Source organism: Microtus pennsylvanicus, chromosome 3 (assembly GCF_037038515.1).
Source record: "Microtus pennsylvanicus isolate mMicPen1 chromosome 3, mMicPen1.hap1, whole genome shotgun sequence".
Taxonomy (NCBI): Eukaryota; Metazoa; Chordata; class Mammalia; order Rodentia; family Cricetidae; genus Microtus; species Microtus pennsylvanicus.
The window spans coordinates 106,061,042-106,083,367 of record NC_134581.1 but is presented as its reverse complement, the minus strand read 5'-3'; the positions used below and the strand labels follow the sequence as shown (position 1 = coordinate 106,083,367).

At 38.1% G+C, this 22,326-nt stretch overlaps 2 protein-coding genes across 6 annotated transcripts in view; one reads left to right on the top strand and one right to left on the bottom strand.

Annotated features, from left to right (window-relative positions):
• Positions 1-229: 229 nt before the first annotated feature.
• Positions 230-2,883, bottom strand: Jrkl (JRK like). The gene has a single exon (XM_075966825.1). It carries the CDS (start codon positions 2,648-2,650, stop codon positions 1,076-1,078), a length of 1,575 nt encoding a protein of 524 aa, XP_075822940.1. The 5' UTR covers positions 2,651-2,883; the 3' UTR covers positions 230-1,075.
• A 262-nt stretch (positions 2,884-3,145) lies between these two features.
• Positions 3,146-22,326, top strand: part of Ccdc82 (coiled-coil domain containing 82) — a 29,966-nt gene continuing 10,785 nt past the window's right edge. The window contains exons 1-9 of one of the 5 annotated variants that reach the window (XM_075966828.1): positions 3,146-3,301; positions 3,608-3,752; positions 5,379-5,436; positions 6,567-6,600; positions 8,240-8,976; positions 9,410-9,602; positions 14,696-14,788; positions 18,262-18,386; positions 21,724-21,894. In XM_075966828.1, the coding sequence (XP_075822943.1) occupies positions 8,254-8,976; positions 9,410-9,602; positions 14,696-14,788; positions 18,262-18,386; positions 21,724-21,894 (1,305 nt within the window). In that variant the 5' untranslated portion in view covers positions 3,146-3,301; positions 3,608-3,752; positions 5,379-5,436; positions 6,567-6,600; positions 8,240-8,253. Of the gene's footprint in view, positions 3,302-3,456; positions 3,753-5,378; positions 5,437-6,566; positions 6,601-8,239; positions 8,977-9,409; positions 9,603-14,695; positions 14,789-18,261; positions 18,387-21,723; positions 21,895-22,326 lie in introns of those variants that run through there. The other 4 variants (XM_075966827.1, XM_075966829.1, XM_075966831.1 and 1 more) reach the window with 4 other exon arrangements.

The following is a 22,326-nucleotide window of genomic DNA, read 5'->3' as shown; positions in this document are numbered from 1 at the left end:
ACTTGATCGGGGGAGGGGGAGGGAAATGGGAGGCGGTTGCGGGGAGGAGGCAGAAATCCTTAATAAATAAATAAATTAAAAAAAACGAAAAAAAAGAATTTAAAAAGAATTGTCAAAACTCTTAGAACTACAGAATTCCTTTATGTGTTAAAAGAATTCTTATCTTGAGCACTTCCTAGTTATTTGTGCTTTCTTCAAAAAATAGAATACAAACATATGATTTATCTAAAATAAAAACTTTATTTTTTATATCGAATAAAATCAGCCAAGTATGACAAAATTTTAAAGTTATAGATATTTCTAAATATTCAGTAAAAAAATTAAATTTCATGTTTCCCAAATATTTATGGTAGTCCATATTATTACATGTAATAATTAAAAACACTTATGAAAAATTAGGTGAATAAATAATTCTATACTGTTATCCAACTCAAAATAAAAAAATCTTTTTCTTTGTATAAATAAATCTAGTTCCCAAAATTTTAACACCTAGTTTCCTCCAAATGAAGAGATGAAAATTTCTCTTATAAGCTACCTTCCCAGTTTCTCTCAATTACTTCTTACATATAATTCATTTCCAGGATTATCTTTTCCATCAACAAAAACATAAGAAAACAGAAATATGACTCTAAGTTATTTTTATAATTCATAGATTATTTCCACCATCATTATTGAACTTCATTTTTAAATTATTACATATCATCCTGAAATCTAGCAATTTAATTCTCAACCTATGCAAATACAAAAGCCAGATAACCACTTAAGATCATTATTACAAGAAAAGATTTCTATTGCAGCCCTCAATTCAAGCAAAAGAATTAGGGAAAGTGCTCACTGTTACCTATCTTTTAAAGCTAGAACCTGTAGGAAATGCCACCCTTAGATCACTGACTTACAGAAGCAAATATGAATATACCATTTATAGCTAAATAAGGAGATAAGACACATAATCCTCAAACCACTTCAGTTACATTTTTGTATGTATATTATAGGACTGTTTGACATGAAGAAAATTAAGCCACATTTCAAAGTGCCACACAAATACAATTATCACAACAATGATAAAATTCAAATGCTATTGACTTGAGTTTGTCATCTTCTGTTTATTTCTGATGGTGGCTCTAAGTTTACGTATTACCAGTCTGTCGGGTAGAATCATGTCACCTTGTTGTTCTAGATAATCTAGTAAGTTCTCAGTCCACTGGAGAGCATCTGCATGATTTATATGTTTTTCTGGAATCAGCTCAATCCCTTCCTCATCGTTTTCACTGGATTCATCTGTCTGACCCTGGGCTCGTCTGATGATTTCACTGTCAGTTAACACTTCATAACCTGGCTCAGTACTGTCAATCTCAAGCCACTTTTCCATATTTTCAGGAGTCACATTTTCCAGTCCTTTGGTGTGCTGTAAAATGGTGGCCACAGTAGCCCCAGAAATATCTTCTTCATCAAAGTCCAAGCTCTCTTTTTCTTCTATGGCAGGAAGAATCTGTTTCCAAGCTCTGCTAATGGTAGTCGGCTTTACTAAGTTCCATGCCATTGCTATTTCGTAAAGTGCATCCAACAGAGTCAGTTTCTTCCAGAATGATTTCAGGTCGTTGCCTTCTTCCAGATTGTTCTGGAGAAGACCTGCGCGATAGTTTCTTTTCATGGTTGCTATAACTCCCTGATTCAAGGGCTGAATCGATGAAGCTACATTAGGTGGCAAATATTTTGCAAATATTTGGCCATCATCTGACCTCAGGACATTTTCGTTTGGATGTGTTGGGGAATTATCCAGCAGGAGCACGGCCTTTTCCTGCAAGCCTTTAGATCTTAAGTACTCTCGAACCTGAGGCACAAAAATCTTATCGAACCATTGCCGGAAAATGGAGAGATCCATCCATGCACCTTTCTGGCTGAAGTAAGAGACAGGCAGGTTTAAGGTGTCAGTCGCCTTGAAGGAGCGAGGTTTCTTTGCTTTGCCCACGACGCAAAGTTTAAGTTTGTGTAAGCCTGTTGCGTTGGTACAACACAGAACAGTGACTCTTTCTTCCAATGAGCTGTGCCCAGGGACAGTGCATTTACCTTTAACTACTGCAGTCCTGGAAGGTAGGCACTTCCAAAAGAGTCCAGTCTCATCTGCATTGTAGATCTGCTCGGGCTGCAAATTCTCACGTTCGATAAAATCTCTAAAGTTGTTACAAAAGTCTTCCACAGCAGTCTCATCTCCATTTAATCTTTCATTTCTAATATTAATCTCTCTAATGCTGTGCCTCTGCTTGAAGCGGGTTAACCAACCAGCAGAAGGGTTAAAATCACCATCCATTCCCAGAGCGTAGAAAAAGAACTCTGCCCGTTTGGCACAAATTGGTCCGGATACGGGATTCCCTTTCGCTCGCTGCTGATTGAACCATTCTAACATTGCTCTGTCTAGTTCCTCATACATGGATGGCTTCATAGATTTTCTCTTAGCCAGAAGACTTGTGGAATCAGAGCTGCTTGCATAAGTTATAATCTTTTCCTTATTCTTTCTTATGTCCCTAACTGTTGTTTCACCAATTCCATAGATCACCGCCAACTGCTTGGAAGAGCCTCCATCTTCGAGTTTCTTTATTATGTCAAGTTTATCTTTAATAGTCAACACCACGCGCTTCCGCTTCCCTGACATGGCCAGGTCTGGCACCCGCTCACACTGCCGCAATCCTTACTGAGACTTAAGAGTCTTGAGCACTCGACCCCTTCGCTTCAGCTGCTGAAGCGACGCGAGGCTGGGCTGGCAAGGGCAAGGCAGGTGACGGGAAATCTGCGGGCCGAGGAGGAGGCGGAGGCGGCCCCTCTTCCCCGCGGATAACCGGGCCGGCAGGCCCCGCAGTTCCCGCTCCAGTCCGGGGCGCCCAGGCCCCGGATGCAGGCCCTCCGCTGACCCTGCCACGCCCCGGAGCCGGCGCAGGGCGGAAGGAGCGGGCTGCCCTCACGCAGGCAGCCGGGCCTTCGTCTCCTCAACCCGCAGCCGCTTGGGCGCCCGACCCTGCACTCCCACCGCAGCGGCTCCCCAACTGGGGCAACGCGGCCGCTCCTCCCTCCGCGCGCGCTCCCGGAAGCCGCGCCCCAGCTCGCGCGCGGCGGCCCCGTGCCTGCCCCGCTTGGAGGCGGGACTTCCGGTTCCTCCCGGAAGCGGGGGGCCGTGGCGCCAAGGGAATCTGGGTGGGGGCGGGGGCGGAGGCGGGGCGGCAGCTGGGCGGGGACAGAGGCGGAAAAGAAGACGGAGGCGGGGACAGAAGCGGCGAAAGCGAAGGCGGAGGCGGAGGCGTTTTGAAAGGTGAGCGCTAGAGGGTGGTTCCCTGCAGGCTCCTGGCGGGAATTCTCCGCTCTGGTCACGGTCGCCTCCCGCAGAGCCCAGGCGGCGTGTCGCGGCGCGGAGGGCACCTGCCATCCCTTAGCTGTGCGTCACGGACGCGGGAAGGGGCGCGCCGTGAGAGCGCAGCGGTCCACGGGTGTCTGTGAGAGCGCGGGTATTTCCTCAGCCCCGTACCTGGCTGTGCGCAGCTCCTCCTGGGAGCACACTCCTCAGCACACACTCCCTGTCTGAGTGCACAGACCTTGATCCTGGTCCATGTCTCTGCAGACCCCTCTCTGGATGCACAGCCCTCGGACAGTCTTGTGAAGCCGGGGCAGCGGTTCCTGTCTTCTGACAGCAGCCACCGCTCTGTTTTTGGAGGCCTGCGCGTCTGCTTCCTGTATCTGGGGAATTAGTCCCGCCAGAAAGCCAGGTTGGTAATCATGACTGTGACCCTAGTGTTCACACCTCAAAGGATTTTTTTCTTCTCTCAGACATGCATCCTTGCTGGGTTTAGGGAGGTACAGCCCCTGTGACAGATGCTAGTGAGTGATCTAGTTATGCTGGATGCCAGGCTGGCAGGACCCTCTCTATGAGATTGGGAAGTATTGAACTGTGATGTCAAATGGAAGGCATTGGCTTGCCTCTTAATAGCTTTGCTTCATCATTTCCTTCTTCCTGTTGTGCTATGCTGCCCTCTTTCCTGCCAATGGGAGGACGATGATAGATTGATTCAGACCCATGTGACAGAAACTTAGCAGAATCATGCGTGCAGCCCTCAGATCTTTTCTTGTGCTGGTTTGATTTCCATGTCCCTAGTAATTTCATAAGATTGTGAACTCCTTGGGAGCAGAGACTGCACCACTGCTCCAGAACATGTGCTGGCATTTTGATAAATGTTAATACCTTTCTTTAGCTTGTAATATTTCCTCTCCAAACCACCATAAAAAAAAACATGAAAGAGTTGATATTCTACAGGTTTCACAAATTAATCCCTTCTGGCAGGATTTCCAAAAGTAGCATAGCCTTTGCATTTCAAATCAGAGATAAGTAACTGTCGTCTGCCTATACTGTTTGTAGAGCAAGTAGGTGACTTCAGTGTGAGGTTGTTCTTGAGTATGAATTAACCTCAAATTCTAAAAGAACATATTTCTCCTGATGGGACCTTCACATGTCATCAACAGTACCTTCTTTTACCTGTAAACTTACTTTGAAAGAACACATCCTTTGACAGACATACCAGTTAATATGTTCATCTTCCATGACAACCATGAAGCACATGATAGTATTAACTTGATTCACTTATTTGATGCTTTCTGGTGGGGTCTTTGTTTTTCTCCTTGTCTGAACGTAAGATATCTTGATAAAATTCTCATTTGAAGTTTTTAATTCGGCATAAACGAAACTTACACCTATTTGCATGGGTTCTGTTGCAGGTGAATTCTAAACATGGAGCTGTCTTACCCATTAACTTGGCTTCATTTTCTCATTTGACTCCCCTGGGTCACTCACCTGTTCCCTCTGACGATCTTCCCTCCCAGATAATTTAGTAAAGCTGTCCTTAATTTAAAAAGAAGAGCTAACCACATTCAAAAATCTCCCTTTTGATAGCAGGTTTATTTTTACCTTATTGATAGAAATGACAATTTTGAAATAAGACAGGAGCCCTGGCAAATGTGTAGTTTGCCAAATGAAACTTAATTTAAATAAAATAAACCTTCAAAAAGGTCAAAGTCTTCATTTTTCCATGGGAATTTTTGCTTTGGACCTTACCAAAAGCTCCATAAATTTTGTGATTGATGTCATCAATAAAATGTGGAGGAAAGTCTGCAGCCTTCCATCTCTTGTATATTTTTTTCTTACTTAATGGATAATTTTCAAAAATTTCTGACTTAAGCCATGTGCACTTCAATTTAGTTAGGTAATCTTAGAAAAGCATGTTTGTTAGCTTTCACCGTGTTGATGGTTGTTTTCTGAAACTAAGATTTAGCATGACTAAGAAATAAACTATTACTTCTACGTGTTAATTCTTACTACATGTATTACAATATGCTACCAGAAGTCACTGTGTACCACTGGACGGGCTGCTCTGTCACTGATGAGCTCTGTGATCTTTGGTAAGTCATTTAAACTCTATGTACTTGGCTTTAATATTTGTATATGATGATAATAGTATCTTCTTTGGAAGATCATTGACAGGATTTAAAAATAAAGATCAAAGGATACTGATCAATTTTAAATATAGATGATTTCTTTTATTCCTTCATTATGCAGTCACATGTCTTAATAAAAGTCTTAATTAGTGGTCCTAATCATTTCTGCTGTTGTCCTGCAATCACCCAGTGTAAGATAAATGTCCTTTGAGAGTGCTGTAGTTTTACAGCAGCAGTCTGGTGTGTGTGGACCTGCTGTGTGGACTAAACTAAAGTCATCGTTCACTTGGACACTTCTTACTATCCATTTTTACTTTCATCTACCTATTGAAACCATGTTTGTCTTTTTATTGACGTGTTTTTCATTATTTCTCCCAATTCAAACCAGTTTCCTAGGAAATCTTATGATTGTGTGATACATATATGCTAAGTTGGCTTATGAAAATTTATATGTGCTTACAAATACCTTACTATATAACTTCAAAACATAAGTTGCCTAGTTATTCTAGTGTTTAATAAAAAAAATCTTTTCAAAACTATTGGAGAAATTAGATGGACATACTGTAAAGTGGTGGAGTATGCAAAAGGTATGCTTTGAAGAATAATCTAGGGTTTTTAAGGTAATTTTCAGTATATATCTTTATTGTTTTTCTCTTTGTTGGCTTCAGTATAACACTTATGTAGATTATAACCAACTGTAGTTCAAGTAAACCATTTGGTTTACTAATTGGCATTTGATGCTATCACTGTTAAATTAATTATATACTATCAAAAAGTTACAATCAGCGATGCTATCTACACAGGTCATGTTTTGGTGTATAATCTAATAATTTCTGTTGTTCTGATTTTATATGAGAAGTTACTATATAGGAAGGCATACTGCCTTATAGTCATATAAGAATTAGTATACTTAATATATTCTTTCCCCCTCTAAGTAATAATTTTGGAATACTATGAATGGTCCAGTACTGACAACATTGCTTAAAATTATTTTGGATTTGTAGTTTTGATACAACCTTTATAGTTAGTCACACATTTTTAAATATTTTCTATGATAGTTAATCTTTATCTTATAAATATTTATTTTCTCTAAGCTTCTAACAATCTCTTCGAACTGAGGCAAATAAGGTGGGTGTTTGAAGCTGATGTTTGTCATATAAAACATAAGCAGTGTAATTATTTTTGTAATCTTGGATTAATTTTTAAGGTTACTGTTATATATAGAAAGACCAGAAATATTGTGTGCTATTGTAGAATATTATAATTTCCATAAGCTCTTACACATGTACAATGAGGTCATATTACCTTATGATTCTACTTCTATTCCTTGGCGACCACAAAAGCACATATGAGTTACTAAGTTTCTGTGTGTCTTCCCTGTCAGTAGTTTAGTACAGGCCTGTGATAAATTTAGTGGAAAATATTTTATAAAATCACAAAGGGACAGCTGTGATTTCTCCTCCCTATACTATGCTCTGCTTTACCACGAAGCTTCTCTTCCTGCAGACTTCTCACTTGACCACATTATTGGACAGTTAGTGAGTTTTGCTGAGTTGTTCTGTAGTTTCTAAGAGCATATAACCCCATCTCTACTTCACAAAGGAGTGTAGCAGCCACAGTCTTAGCAGATAGGCTCACTCTCCGCATTGTATTGTATCTCTTTTTATATCAATTACTAAATTAATACTTTGTTCATGTAACATGGCTGAGCCTTTAAATTTCATGTTATTTCTCTTCCAAATCAAGTCCGTCTTTGCCTGAGGATGGATTGTCTTTGTAATTCAGTGTATTCGTGTTGAACACATATATGCAATGTATGTGAGTTTGCTTGACAGTGCAGGTGTATATGGACACCAAGATGGATGTAGAGATATCGTTTTTGATTATTTTTTGCAATATTATTGTTACTATTATTGTTGTTATTATCACTGTTATTTGAAACAAGATTTCTCACTAAACCTAGAACTTGTCATTTGAGTGAACTAGCCGGCTAAGCAGCTACCCCGGCGTTTCACTTGTCTCTGTCCTTTTGGACTCCAATGCTGGGTTTGCTGTGCACCGAACCAGCTAGTTTTTAATGTGGGTGATGAAGATCCCAGCCCAGATCCTAATGCTTTCGTTACAGCAGTTTGCCTGCTAAGCCATCTCGCAGCCCTGTCTTTATACTTCCGTCATTGTTTTTTATTCTTGTCTCCCTTTTTTCGTGACAGAAGCTATTTATCCCTTTTTAGTAACACCTATTTACTAAGTGTGTCATGTTCTTTACCAGTGCCAGAGTTTTGCCCATACTATATTTACTTATCGGAAATTACTTTTTCATTATTTCTTTACAAATCAAGCAGGATCTTGAAAATTTTGCCTAATCAACTCTGTTCATAATGGTCTTTGGTGAATTAATTGCCATACTAATCTTTCTGCACATTGACATTTCTATCACATTTATATTTATTATTTAATACTGACCACCTTAAGTTTTTCTTAATTATGTTTGCATGTTTAATTAAGTTTTATACAATTTTCTAAAAAGACATAGGACTATGATTCTCTTGTGTATTTTTTTCAGCACAATATATAGCATAATTAAGAATATGTGTTAAAAATAGTTTATGAATTATTTGTACATTGTTCTGTGGGTTTTTTTTTTGCTAAAGTATCTCACGTGATTTGCCTTTGTAAGCCATTTAATGAAGCTAAATTGATGTGTGCCATGTTTTCATTGCTATAATATGGTTGTCATTGTTATGTTCCTAATAACTTTATTTTGTAGAAGCTTAAGTGAAAATGGTACGTGTTAGAAGACGTGAAACAAGGAGAAATTCTAAAAGCCAAGTACCTGAGCAAAAATCTCGAGTTGATTGGCGTCGGACTAAAAGAAGTATCTCACAGCTTTTTGATAGTGACGACAAGCTTGATAGTGATGAGGAACTTGAACTTGATGATAGTGATGAAGAGCTTGGGAGTGGTGAAAGGATTGATAGTGATGAAGAGCTTGAGCATAGCAAGAAGCCTGGTATTAATGAAATACCAGAGAAGGAAACAGAGCTTAAATTAATCCAAGTTGAAAGTGAGGGAAACAGCAGTAAGCCTCTTAGAAACACCGACAACAGTTCAACAGAGGAAGAAAAAATGATCACAAGTGAGCATAATGACTTGGCAGATGATGAAAATCACCCAGGTCAAGAGGAGGGTGGTGCCAGCAAGCACACCAAACAAGTCACAGAGGAGGATGTGGAAGATGAATGCATCAAGCCAGGAAAAAGAAAGAGGCTGTCTTCTGTAATGTATGACAGTGATGAGAGTGATGACAGTGACATCCCCGTTAGGAAAGCAGGTGCTAAACGTCCACGCAGGGTGGACGAAGATGAGTGTTCTTCATTGGAGATGGAAGGAGAAACCCCTGAAAATTCATTGGCTGCTCAAAAGCGAGAACACCAGCAGAAGCTAAAGGAACTCTCAGAAAGATCACGCCAGAGACAAAGACGCAATAGTGGTAGAGCTTTTGAGGTGTGTTTTATTTTGTTGGTTTATTGTTGTTAAATTTTTACTTGAAAATCATTTAGTTGTTTTTTACAGATATTAAAGTACAGAATTTATTTTTTCCAATGTTACAATTTTTAAATAAACATCCTTGAATATTGTTACTATTATATTTAGTAATAATAATTTATTGTGATCCTCACTCTCTTTTAAAAATATTGAAAGACTATTTGTTGTTCTGTATGGTCTTTCCCATTCTTAATTACTCATATTTTTAATGTTTATTTTAAACATTTCACATCACCAAAGTGTACAGTTCTTCCATTTCAAAAGCTCAATATTTAGCCGTAAAATATGTTTAATTATATGGATCTTTTTTGCCTTCAGATTTAAGTTTATACCTATCCTGGCTTTTTTAAACCCATAATATTTACTGAAGCATTTATTTTCATTTAATTAGGACTCTGAAAAGGAATCTTGTTCAAGTACTAATGAAGATGTGGATGAGGATGCTTACAGAGATGGAAATGAAGATGGCTATGTGATTGATGACTTTGTAGTGCAAGATGAGGAAGGAGATGAAGAGAGTAAAAGTCAACAAGGAGAAAGTTTGACTACATCACAGCTGAAATTAGTAAAACAAAATTCACTTTGTAAGTTAAATATGAAGACAATTGTGTCTTTTTCACATCATTATATAAAGCATCAAAGCCTATTAATATCATCTTCTGAATCATTGGTAAAGAGCTGTGAGTTTGTGTTTGGATATTTTAAATTTGACAGTAAAAGTTTCTTCCATTGGTTTCAAGAATTCATTGCCCTCTTAAATACTGTGGACCCCAGCAAACAGCCATCTGTTTTTATCAGGCTAACTTTGTCAGTATTTATCACTGTAAATACAATCAAAAACACATTTATTAAAATAACAATAGAAAATTTACTATATTGACAAAAACATTGTATAGAAAATAGCTATTTTCCAAAATAGGAGACTGGCCTTGTTCTGTTCTTTGAAATCACTTTGAAGATGTCTTTCTAAATTTGCATGTGTGTGCCTGTGTGAGTTTATGTGCACAATAGGCATGCATGCACACATGTCCCCGCAGAAGCAAAGGGCACTGGGTTCCCTGGCATTAAATTTAAAGGCAGTTGTAAGTCTCCTGATGTGGGTGCTGGGAGCCGGACCCAGTCCTCTGCAAGACTAGTAAGCTTTGTTAACCACTTAACTACCTCTCTTGCCATGTTAGATATATTTAATGTGATCTTACTAAATGGCAGCTGGATTCTTATATCTATAATATGTTTTGTTGAAGTACATGAAACAGTTTACCAATGATATATAGCTGAAAATGGGAAGATCATTTTTGTAGTATTTCCAAAATAATTATGTATATTCCCATCAGATAAAGTTAATACACAAAAATCCAACACATGATACTTCTCTGAAGGATAGTTGTAATGTGGAAACTGAAACCATGTAAATGGATTTTAAATACTCATAGCCATTGGCAATCTTGCATTTTATTCACTATTTAATCCATGCATGATTTTATAAGAGGACATTGGTCATTTGGAAAATACTGGTTTGCTGGGTTATATAGATACTTCATATCTTCACATGTATCACCATGTTTTTTATCAATATCTGTTGATACCATGATTTCATCGGAGTATTCCTATACTATTTAGACGCTATCACATGCACAGTTACTAATTGCAAGTTTTTCAGAATTGTGATTTTTACTAAAAATCTTGGCTTTACTTATTGGCAACAAACATAGCAAATTATACTTACAGCTACAGGCTCATATTGTTCTTTCTTGAGAAAACATTTGACAAAAATTGAATATCTAGTTTGTCATTTTTCTTTCAAGTGAAAGTGGTTGTTTCATGACAGATGAAGCTTTGCCTTAGTTATGGTGGCTGCATGAGAGATTTCTCCTCAGAACCACCGTTCTGTTTTGTATGCAGTATAAGTGCATTCTATAGGGTGCTAAAAGACTTGTTCATTACAGTAAAGATTAATGACATCAAGAGTATTCCTCAAAGGATAGTGTTTATCGCTGTGCCTCCCTGTGGTGACTGCCATCACTGTCGTCCGGTGCCAGTGCTGTGCTTTTTGTGAACACCCGGGTAGCTGTTTTGCCAGTTATACTTTTGCACAATCAATGAAAATGTCAGAAAAATATACTGCTTTAGTATTGATAATTGTATGGCTCTTACTGTATCTTTAATAGATGATGGACAATATACTTATTCTAAAACTGGCTTTTATCTAAAGCTGGTTTTTATCAAGCTTTTTGAATCTTCACACAAACAATGAAGCCTACCAAAAACAGGAAATTTTCTTTTTTTGTGTGTATGTAATTAATATAATTTTAAATAAAATTTGAAAATGTGGAGTACATTTAAATATACATATCAGATCCCTATAATTTTGCATAAATTTAAGGATTGTTTTCATGGTGATTTACAGTTCATAGAAACAGGTTCATGTATTAAAGAATACATTCTTCCTAAATATTATCTTAGGAAAGTCATATTTACTAAAATCAAGTAATAGCAGTTTGACTTATATTCCACAATTTGTAATGATACAGTAGGTTGAAGAATGATTCATGCCAGGTGTTGATGGTGCACAACTTTAATCCTAGCTCTTGGGAGGCAGAGGCCGGTGGATCTCTGTCCGTTTGAGGCCAACCTGGTGTACAGAGCTAATTCCAGGACAGGCTCCAAAGCTACAGAGAAACCTGCCTCACATAAACCAATAACAACAACAAAAAAGAGAATGATTCATAGTTCAAGAAACTTAACAAATTAAGGGAAAAAACAAGACATTTCCAAGTTAATCTCTAACTTTCTAATAACAACACTTGGGCATTTGCATCAAAAGAATACTTAATTAAGAGACATACCATCGTAATGGTTTCTTTATCTAGACTGTGTTAGATATGTGCAAATCTAGTATGTGTAAACTACTACTAATTCCTTCTCTGACTACTCCCCTCTGCTTACTTTATTTTAATGGCAGTTTGGGAATTAGAGAATTGTCGATGGAAATTAGAGTTGCCACGTACTCCCACACCGGCGCAGTTTCTCTATTACTGACCTCTTAGACCACTTTGATACCTCTGTTACAATTGATGAGCCTATATTGATCCATTATCACTAACTCATAGTTCACGTTAGAGCCCTCTCTTTGTTGTGTACCTTTCATGCATGTTGACAACTGTCTAATGCCGCACCCATCAGCATAGTGCGAGTGCCCTAAATTATTCATGTTGTGGTTTACTGTTCTCCACACACTTGTGTATTTCAATACTTACTTGCTGCAGTGACACTGTTTGGGAAGTTAAGAAGACTTTAGATGTTGGGACATGTTGGAAGAAGTGTGTTTCCAAGGATCAGACCTTAGGAATCACAGCTCAAGCCCTGCTTCTGGCTTCTGTCACACACTTTCTTGCTCTCATTTTTCTCTTCAGTGTTTCACTGTGATATAAGCAGCCTCATGCCTCTGCTGATGCAACTGTAAGCTGTTCTTGCTGCCATGGTCTGTACCCTGAAATAATTAGCCAAAATAAATCTTTCCTTCCGTGGGTTACTTCTTGTCTGGTATTTAATTATAGCGATGTGAAAAGTAGTAAGTGTACATTTCCACTGATGTATTTGTTTTTGTCTCCATAGTTTTAATGTCACACATTAATTTCGGAATGTCACACAGTTAAAAACAAACAGCGCATGTAACTTTTGCCATGGTCTCTTCACCTAACTGTTTGTCTTGAGTGTTTCCCCATGGCTAACCCAGTTGCCATAGCTCACCTAGTTTTGTTCCCGAGTAGAAATGCATTGTATGGATTTGCCACAGTATATGCACTCACCTATTGCAAAGCATCTTGGTTGCTTCCATGTTTTGGCAATATGAATAAAGCTAATATAAACATTTGTGTTCAGGATTTTCTGTGGACATAAGACTGTATTCCACTTGAATAAATTACAGGGAGCTTTGTGTTTACTTTTAATATTAAATATCACTGCCTCAAGAGTTTGTATTTCACTTTCTATGTAATTATTTTGTATCTTCTATAGTTGGAGTAATCTTACTCACCAAGTTGTGTTTCTTGGCTAGTAATATTCTTGTTCTTCTTTTCTTGAGTTGACATGTTCTATGAGTCACTATTCTAACTCTTTTTTTCTTGTTTACTGTGGAAGTGCAGATGCTCCTGATAAACACGGTCTCGGGATAACCTCTGTTCACTAACATATTCTTCGTTTGTGTTAACCCAGCGTTGCTTTGTGCTTTGCCAACTGGTCACTCTCACGTCTTGAATAACGCCTCTTTAGTAGCTTCTGCACTATCACTCTCTCCTGCCTCTCCTAATGTTACACTAGTCTCCCATTTGTCGTTCAGCTTCTATAGATCCCAGGATTTCATCATCAAGTGCCTTCATTTTGCTTGTACTTAGGGCAGTTTCCCATCATTTTAACCCAGAATATAGACAAAAGTTCCCAAATATTTTACTTCAGACAAGATTTCTCCTGAGGCAAAGGTCCAAATTTTCATCATCTCAGTGGATATGTTTATCTGAGTATCTTTTAGATATCTCTAGCTCAGTAAGTAGAAAACTGAGATATTGTCAAGGAGTTGAAGTAGTGGATCAGCTGTTGTTAGGATGGTGAGAAAATTTCATACATTATCAGAACTGGACATCAAAAAGAATTTTTTAGTATATGTAAAAGTAAACCCCAATGAAATAAGCATCTGACTGCTGGAAGAAAAGGCTGGACAGTTGGCAACCTTCTCTCTTGTATTCTTACTCATTTTGTTTTCATTCTTTTTATTTCAATTAAGATAGGAAGTTACACTGTCACCTAGGCTGTCTTGAACTCACTGTATAGCCCTGCTTGATTTTAAACCAATGGTAATCATCCTATTTTGGATCTCCAGAGTTTCAAAGATTGCAGTCCTTAGCTACCTCTCCTAGTGCTTAAGGCTTTGTGGCATTTCAGTTGAGTGGGTGATTAAAATAAACATAGTGTCAGAATATTCCTACATTTTATGGACTGCAATAAATGCCAATCATGTTCAGTAAGATTTGGAGAAAAATTCTATTGCATTTTCTTAATGGTTAAACTTTATCCCAAAGTGGTTGAGTTTAACTTTTTCCCCAACATTTCTGTAAATAATCCCCAGAAGAGCTTTCCCTTAATATAGTTTGCAAAGTGTTAGATGGCGTTTGGATGAATTTTTAACTCAAAATTATATGCCAGCTTTATTTTATACCAGAGTTGAAAGTCTAGCCAGAGGTAAATTCTTTGGAAGTATTACTGTATTTTACTTTTCCATTAGATGCTTCTTGATTTGTACATGCATGCATGCATGCATGCATACATGTATGTGTGTACAGTCTTCTATCCTCTAATGACACAATTGGTGATTTTGGAATTTTCAATGATAGGCTCTCTAAAGTCTAAGGATCGGTACAAATTACTTGTGTTGATATTTAAACTTTAGCTCCTCCATGGAAAGAATAGAGACTGCAGTTTCCATGAATTCTAGAAACCCTACACAGCCCTTTTTACCAAACAGAAGTACAACAGCCTCTCCATGCTCAATGCATTTTATCAGATACAGGGTGAACAAACTTTGTAGGACTTGTGGTAACCAGTTTCCTAGCATTGGAAGGGGGCCAGTTGCAGTCACAGAGTAGTTTTGTCTGCTATATCCTAATAATTACTTTAATTTCAGATTCTTTTTACGACCACTATACTCACTTTGAAACAGTTGTGAAGGCTCTTCTGATCAATGCTATCGATGGATCTTTTCTGGAAACCTTGTATGGTAAGTTAATAGTATCACTGGAACATCAGATTCGTATCTTTTGTGGTTTGAAATTAATCAACAAACAACTAGATAGTATAATATGTGAAATAAAATTAGTGTGTACTTCTTGTGAAAATAAAAGAATGCATAGTTAGACAAGAAGAAAAGCTAATGTCCATTTGATAGATGAGAAAGAGAGAGGGGGAGGAAGGGAGGCAGATAAAGAGAGAATGTCTTATGTAGGGTTTCTATCACTGAGGTAAATCACCATGATCAGAAGCAACTTGTGTAGTAGGAGGAGCGGGCTTTGTCCCACGGCCCGGCTAGCTTAGCCCCGAAATAATTACACAGAAATGTATTCATTTAAACACTGCCTTGCCCATTAGCTCTAGCCCCTAATTGGCCAACTCTCACATCTTGATTAACTCATTTCTATTAATCTGTGTTCACCACGAGGTCATGGCTTACCGGCATGAGTCTAACCAGCGTCAATCTTGGGCAGGAGAAGCATGGCATCTGCCACACTTCCCTTCTTCCCAGCATTCTGTTCTGTCTACTCCGCCCTCTTAAGGGCTGCCCTATCAAAAGGTCAAGGCAGTATCTTTATTCAACCAATGTAAGCAACACACAAACGGAAGATATCTACACCAACTTGGATTAGAAAGAGTATGTTTCAGCTCACAACTCTCAGGTCACGCTGCCTCACTGAGGGGTCAGAACAGGAACCTGGAGTCAGAAGCTAAAGCAGAGCCATGGAAGAGTGCTGAGAATTGACTTACTGGCCCTAACTTGTTTAGTCTGCTTTCTTAGTTACTCTGAGACTACTACCTGTCTAGCGGTTGCACCACCTACTATGGACTGGGTCCTCACACATCAGTCACTACGAAATTGTACTACAGATTTGCCTAGGCACATCTTATAAAGGAATCTCAGTTGAGAGTTGCTGTTCCCAGATGTCTCAAGTTGACATCTATCCAGGACAGAATGATAAACGATAATATAACATATATAATATATGCATGTGTTATAATATGCATATATGTGTATATATGAAATATATGTATATGTTATAGATATACACATAGATATATATATGAAGATTGGACAGAGTGGTCAAATAATACAGTAAAGTATCTTTTAAACAAAAACATGAATAAGGTGAATGTATTAGTTTGCTTTATATTTTATATATTAGTATATAAAAAACACTGATCAAAAGCAATTTAAGAAATAAAGATTTATTTGGGTTATGTATACTTGGTCACAGTTCATTGTGGGAAGCCAAAGCAAGAACTTGGAGGCAGGAAGTAAAACAAAGGACATAGAAGAATGCTGCTTACTTGATTCCTTCCTATGACTTGCTTAGCCTGCTTTCTTGTATAATACTGGACTAATTGCCCAGGGGTGGTACTATCTATAGTGAACTAGGCCTTCCCACTTTCATTATTAACCAAAAAATGCTCTACAATTTTGCCTATAGTTATTCTGATGGAAGTATTTCTTCAATTGAGTTTCCCTCTCCTAACATATGGTCTAAGTTTGTGTCAAGTAGACAAACACCAACCAGGACAATTGACCTCTTATCAGTCTGACACACCAACACATTACTATTACACTATAATCCTTCCTTTCTTGTTTATTTATAATATCTCATATTTATATCAATATACAATATAGAATACATCCCAACTTATAAAAGCTCCAGTCTTTACCAGTTCAAACACTATTTAAACTATTGCCTTTTCACTTCTTTCTTTTCCTTTTTATTCTTGAGACTGGGTTTCTCTGTGTATCCTTGGCTGGGCTGGAACTTACTCTGTAGACCAGGCTGGCCTTGAACTCAAAGATCCACCTGCTTCTGCCTCTTGAGTGTTGGAATTAAAGGTATATGCCACCACCATATGACAAGTTCAGTCTTTTTTTTAAACATCAAAAGTTTCTGTTGAAGATTAAAGCCTCTCTGCAACTAAAAAGTCTCTCAACTATGGACTCTTATAGTCAAAATCAAAAGACAAGTTAAATAGTTTCTTTTTCCAAGAGAGAAAAACATTCTACCACATGGTGCCAAGCCTCAGCACCTCTCCATGACCCTTCATGCGTTTTATAACTAGTACCACCTGTGTGAGTCTTGCACATTACCAAGTTTGGCTACCCACACAAGGTACTCTTGGCCCCCTTTGGACCACATCTTCTGTGTGCTGACCCTGAGGAAACACTTCCCAGAAGATTACACCTCAGTGATGCTGGTCTCTTCATACCCAGCTGACCAGTACCACAGATTCTTAATTCAAAGCATTATTCAGATGGCCTCAGTAGAGTCTGTACTTGGACTGAAACTTCACAAACCAGGTCTCCATTTCTACACTGTTCTCAGCCTTCTTATCTTTCAGGTTCCCATAGAACAGCCCATTAAGCTCTGAGTACTCAATGGCTTATGCAGCCCAGAGTTGAAAACATATTCATAACCCTTTCAAAACATGATCAGCTCTGTCACAGAAATACTCTACTTCTTCTATAGTCTGCTTTAGATTGCTATGATAAAATACTAACCAAGGGCAACTTGGGGTAAAGGGTTTATTTGGCTTGTATATACTGGGTCCTAGGTCATTAAGAAAAGCCAAGTTAGGGACCTGGAGGCAGGAACTGAAACAAAGGCTTGGAGGAGTACTGCTTACTGGCTTGCTTTCCATGGCTTGCTAAGCCTGCTTTCTTATACAACTCACCTTTTATGTAAAGAGGTTTGTGTCAAGTTGGCCAAAACCAACTAGAACAGTAATATATACATGTTTTATGCTTAGGGTTACAGTAAAAGTTACGAGCAGTCAACAATAACTAGGAAGACCAATGTCATTATAGTGCAGTGAGTCAGGAGTGAGGGGGGAAGACTTCAAAAGAGGTAATAGTGGAAGTAAGGACTTTTAATTCATGATATAGTGTTTAAATTTGTAGTGACTGTACAATATGATAAATTTATTAGCTATGTTCATTTGGAAATAAATTTCTGAAGAAAGTAGAAATATGAAGCTTAGCATCATAGGTCATGACAAAATACATATAAATTGAGAATAAAATATTAGTCAAAAAATGACTGTAGTGCACTATGAGGGAATGAGGGGGAAGACAAAGCAGAAAAGGTTTTTTCACTGTGTTGGCGAGAGCCAGCTGCAGGGGTCCTTAAAGCATGATCAGTAATGCAGTGGTTATACAAATGCAAATCAGTGCTACAGAAATGTGAGGGGTTCTGTGCAAGCCTTCCCTGGGGGCTCCTTCTGCTGTCAGGTGCATATAATTAAAAAGTCTGATGTTTGCAGGAAGCTGTTAGAAGCTCTGCCCCTGTGCTGCCGTGAAATGAACTGTCTATTTTATTAATTATTTCCTAACTTAAAATATTTACAACTAGCCAGACATCTTTCTAAAACTCTAACATGTACATAGTGGTCAACTGATTCAGTATTTCAAGTGTTCTACTGTTTTTTGTCATCTGCTCACAGCTGGCAAAAGGAAGAAGTTATATGCAAAAGATATGTTGACATCTCTTCATTATTTGGATAACTACTTTATTCAACCCCGTCTGGAAAGTTTATTCTCTAGAAGTCGATGGAAAGAGCAATATAAGGTATATGGTTTGCCTTTTAATCTATGGTAAAACTATGGGGACAGTGGCCCTCTCAAGATTTCAGTATCCATCCAGATGGAGCTATTTTCTGAAGTGTTCTGCCTAGTTAAATAATAACATATTTTAATCTCTTCTCAAGTCCTTTATTGTTTTAAATATTCACACTAATGCTTCCAGTAATTAAATGGTTTGAAATAATTTCAGAGCATCTCTAGGGCTTAGCCTATCTTTTTTTTTTTGATTTACTTATTAATTATGTATACAGCATCTGTCTGCATGTATTCCTGTAGGCCAGAAGAGGGTACCAGATCTCATTATAGATGGTTGTGAGCCACCATGTGGTTGCTGGGAATTGAACTCAGTACCTTTGGAAGAACAGTCAGCGCTCTTAACCTCTGAGCCATCTCTCAGCTCCAGGGCTTAGCCTATCTTAAAATGAGGAGATTTCCTTATAGTTCTTCAGAGAAGAGAGTCACATAGAAGAAGTTTGAAAACACAGTGTTTAAGTTAAACTGCTTCTGTATTGGAGCACTTGTCTGAGCACTAATCCATGAATCCACACCTCAGGTCTTCAAGGAGGGCAGTTAGACAGCATATTTTTCAAGTTGTGGATTCTACAAAGCTGCTTCTTTTGAGATACCTGTTATTCCTTCTACTGTTTTCAATTTTTTTTGTATGTGTGTATGTTTGTCGTGTGTGGATGAGAGCACATCCATGCCATAGTCTACTATGGGAAGAGGACAGCCTTCAGCATTGGATTTTCTCCTTCCACTGTGGATTCCCGGGGTCAAACTCAGATCATCAGGCTTATGTGAAAGCACAGTTTTACAGGAGCCATCAATTCAGGCCCTCTTAGGGTGTTGCATTTCCATAAGACAGTATAGGAAATGTTAACCTACATCATGATTGGCATATTCTCTAACTTGAGATTTTATAATTCTAGCAATTTGGGGATTTGACTTTTCAACATAAGAATTATTGGATTCTTTTTGTTACTTTCCAGATTTGTATTTTAGCATCTTTAACAGCAGTGGATGTAATGTGTGATATGTAAAGGTACCCCTACTGCTCACACTCTATTTTCTAATGGTTAATAAGAGGACAAAAATGATAGATAATAAGCATCCAAATTCCTTAAAATCTCTCTAGCACGTAAATCAATTTCTATGCTCATTTACTTCAAAAACTTAGTTTCATCAAGAACTCTTTAGCCTGAAGTAACCCTGGTGATAGTAAATGGTTCAGTTTGAGGGACAGTCATAGACTTACAAATTATAAGATTTCAAGTTTAAGGATAGCTTGAATTTAGAATCACCATGAATATCTTAATATGTGTAGATTTTTATATACCTCTGAATTCCCAGTTTATTCATCAGATGTAAAAAAATACTCATCTACTTTTAAGTGAAATAGGTACTTATTTACTTAGGTAAAATACACAAAATAACTGTTATAATATTATTTTCTTTAATACAAAGAAAAATGTTACAATTTTAAAGACTAGCCTTTGACAGATGATTTACATGTGAAATATATTTTCTTAATCTTAAAAGTAAGTCCAAAAGCAAGGAACTTTTCTCTCCTCTATTTTACACTGAGGGAAGTGTAGTCAGAGGAAACAGTGTTCCACAGCTAGTAATTTCACAGGACAGTATGCTTTGCCACACTGCCAGGATGTAGTAATATGAGCAGTGGGGCTGCGTCCCCAGCACCCCGGCCGCTTGCTAGCTTATGCCCCGAAATAACAACACACAAACTGTATTCATTTAAACACTGCTTGGCCCGTTATATCTAGCCTCTTCTCGGCTAACTCTCGCACCTGGACTAGCCCATTTCCAATCATGTATGTAGCACCCCAAGGTGCACTTACCGGGAAGATTCTAGCCTATGTCCATCCTGGGTCGGAGCTGAAGTGCATCTGCCCGGGAGAGGGGAGCATGACGTCTCTGAGTTCACTTCCTCTTCCTCCCAGCATTGTGTTCTGTTTACTCCTCCCACCTATGTTTTAACCTATCAGGGTCAAGCAGTTTCTTTATTGCTTAACCAATGAAATCAACAGATTGATATATGACACTCCCACATCACCAGGATATGGTGGATTTAGAAACGCCATAATGAAATAACAACAAGATGCACAGAATTATGAGACAGATGATTGAGTAAGGTCTTAGGGTACACTGCGTTATACTGAAGAAAAGTCTACACATGAAGAAAAGTCACAGGTTTAACCCAGAAAGATGTGTATGTCACTTACATGTGGAATGCATTCTGTTTACACTAGTCCCTCAGAAAACAAAGCTGTTTGAGTTTTCATATCACTGTGCTGCCAGAGCAAAGAGGGCTGGTCTCGATCTAGGTCTTCAGTGACATGCTTTGAGGTATGGAGAATGCGACAGGTAAATCAGAGCAGTGTTGCAGGTCACCGAGTACGAAAAAGATCAGTGTACCTTCCGGTATCTTGGCTATAAAAAAAAAAAAAAACAGACAAGAGAAAACAGTTTTGTCTATCTCTTTACTTACAAATTACTAGTAAGTAGTGTTTCCAATCAGCTTTAACTTACGTTTCCCCAGTCTCTTTGAAAAAAGCTACATTCATTCTACAGAATAGCAAAGGTACCTTCTGGTGTAGGGGATGAATGGGGAATAGTAAGCATGCTAGCAATGTTCTTAGTGTGTTCATTCAAGTGCGGTATCAAAATACACTGCTAATAGAACAGGGCTATCTAGCACAGTCACTCAGGTACAGTAAAATCATCACTAATACAGTTGTTTATGCAGACCAGGGGTTCTCACATTGTTTATTCATTGATAATCCAGCCACTAGATGGTCCGTCAGTACTGGACATGGAATTATTAATTACTTATTAATTGCAAGGTGATTAATTTGACAAGACAAAGCAGGTGACTACAGGAAGATTGTTATTTCCAGAATGTTTTCAGGAAAATATGATTTGACTCATGCACTGTAGAATGAATGTAGTTTTTTTTCCAAATTCTTACTAGCTTTAATGACTTCATCTCAATTTCTTTTGCTATTTTCCTACTTTACTTAATATCTCATTGGTGCCGATTATAGAAGAGACTGGGGAAAGGTAAGTTAAAGCCGATTGGAAACACTACTTACTAGTAATTTGTAAGTAAAGAGACAGACAAAACTGTTTTCTCTTTCTGTTTTTTATAGCCAAGATTAATAATTCATTTTTCAATTTAAAAATACCTTCTTAAGTAAGAAATTGTATGTTTTATTCTTATATTTCTTCCCACTGGTTTCCAAAATATGTTATATTTGGATATATTCCTATATGACTTAGTCTTCAGTATTTCTAACTGTTGTCAGGAGCGAGTTGAAAGCTACTCTAACTTACAAATCCACACGAAGAACCCTGAGAACTGCCCCTGCCAGGCTTGTGGCCTGCATCGCTACTGTAAATACTCGGTGCACCTCTCGGGAAACTTGTACAACAACAAGACAATGGAGACAGATGACTTCATGTCTCACGACAAGCAGGTATCATTTCATGATTTCTGCCTTTGATATTTAGAACATTTAGGCTTCATACCATGTCCTCTAGGTAGTTCTCACAAACAGAGAAACCACTACAAAGAAAAGAATACAAGGAAGGAAGTACATTAGATTTTCTTTCTTCCTATTAGTATGCCTCCCTCTAGTGACTCTGTGTATCTTTAGAGGATATATGTTTTGGGAGGATAGAGACCTAAAGTTGTTGCTAAATCTTCTACTTTTTTGTTTGTTTGTTTTGTTTTGTTTTCAATATTGAATTTTTCTGTAGCTTTGGATTCTGTCCTGGAACTAGCTTTTGTAGACTAGGCTAGCCTAAAACTCATAGAGATCCACCTGCCTCTGCTTCCCAAGAGCTGGGATTAAGGGTGTGCACCACCACTTTCCGGCTCTTCAGTAAATTTTTATTTTGAAAAATAA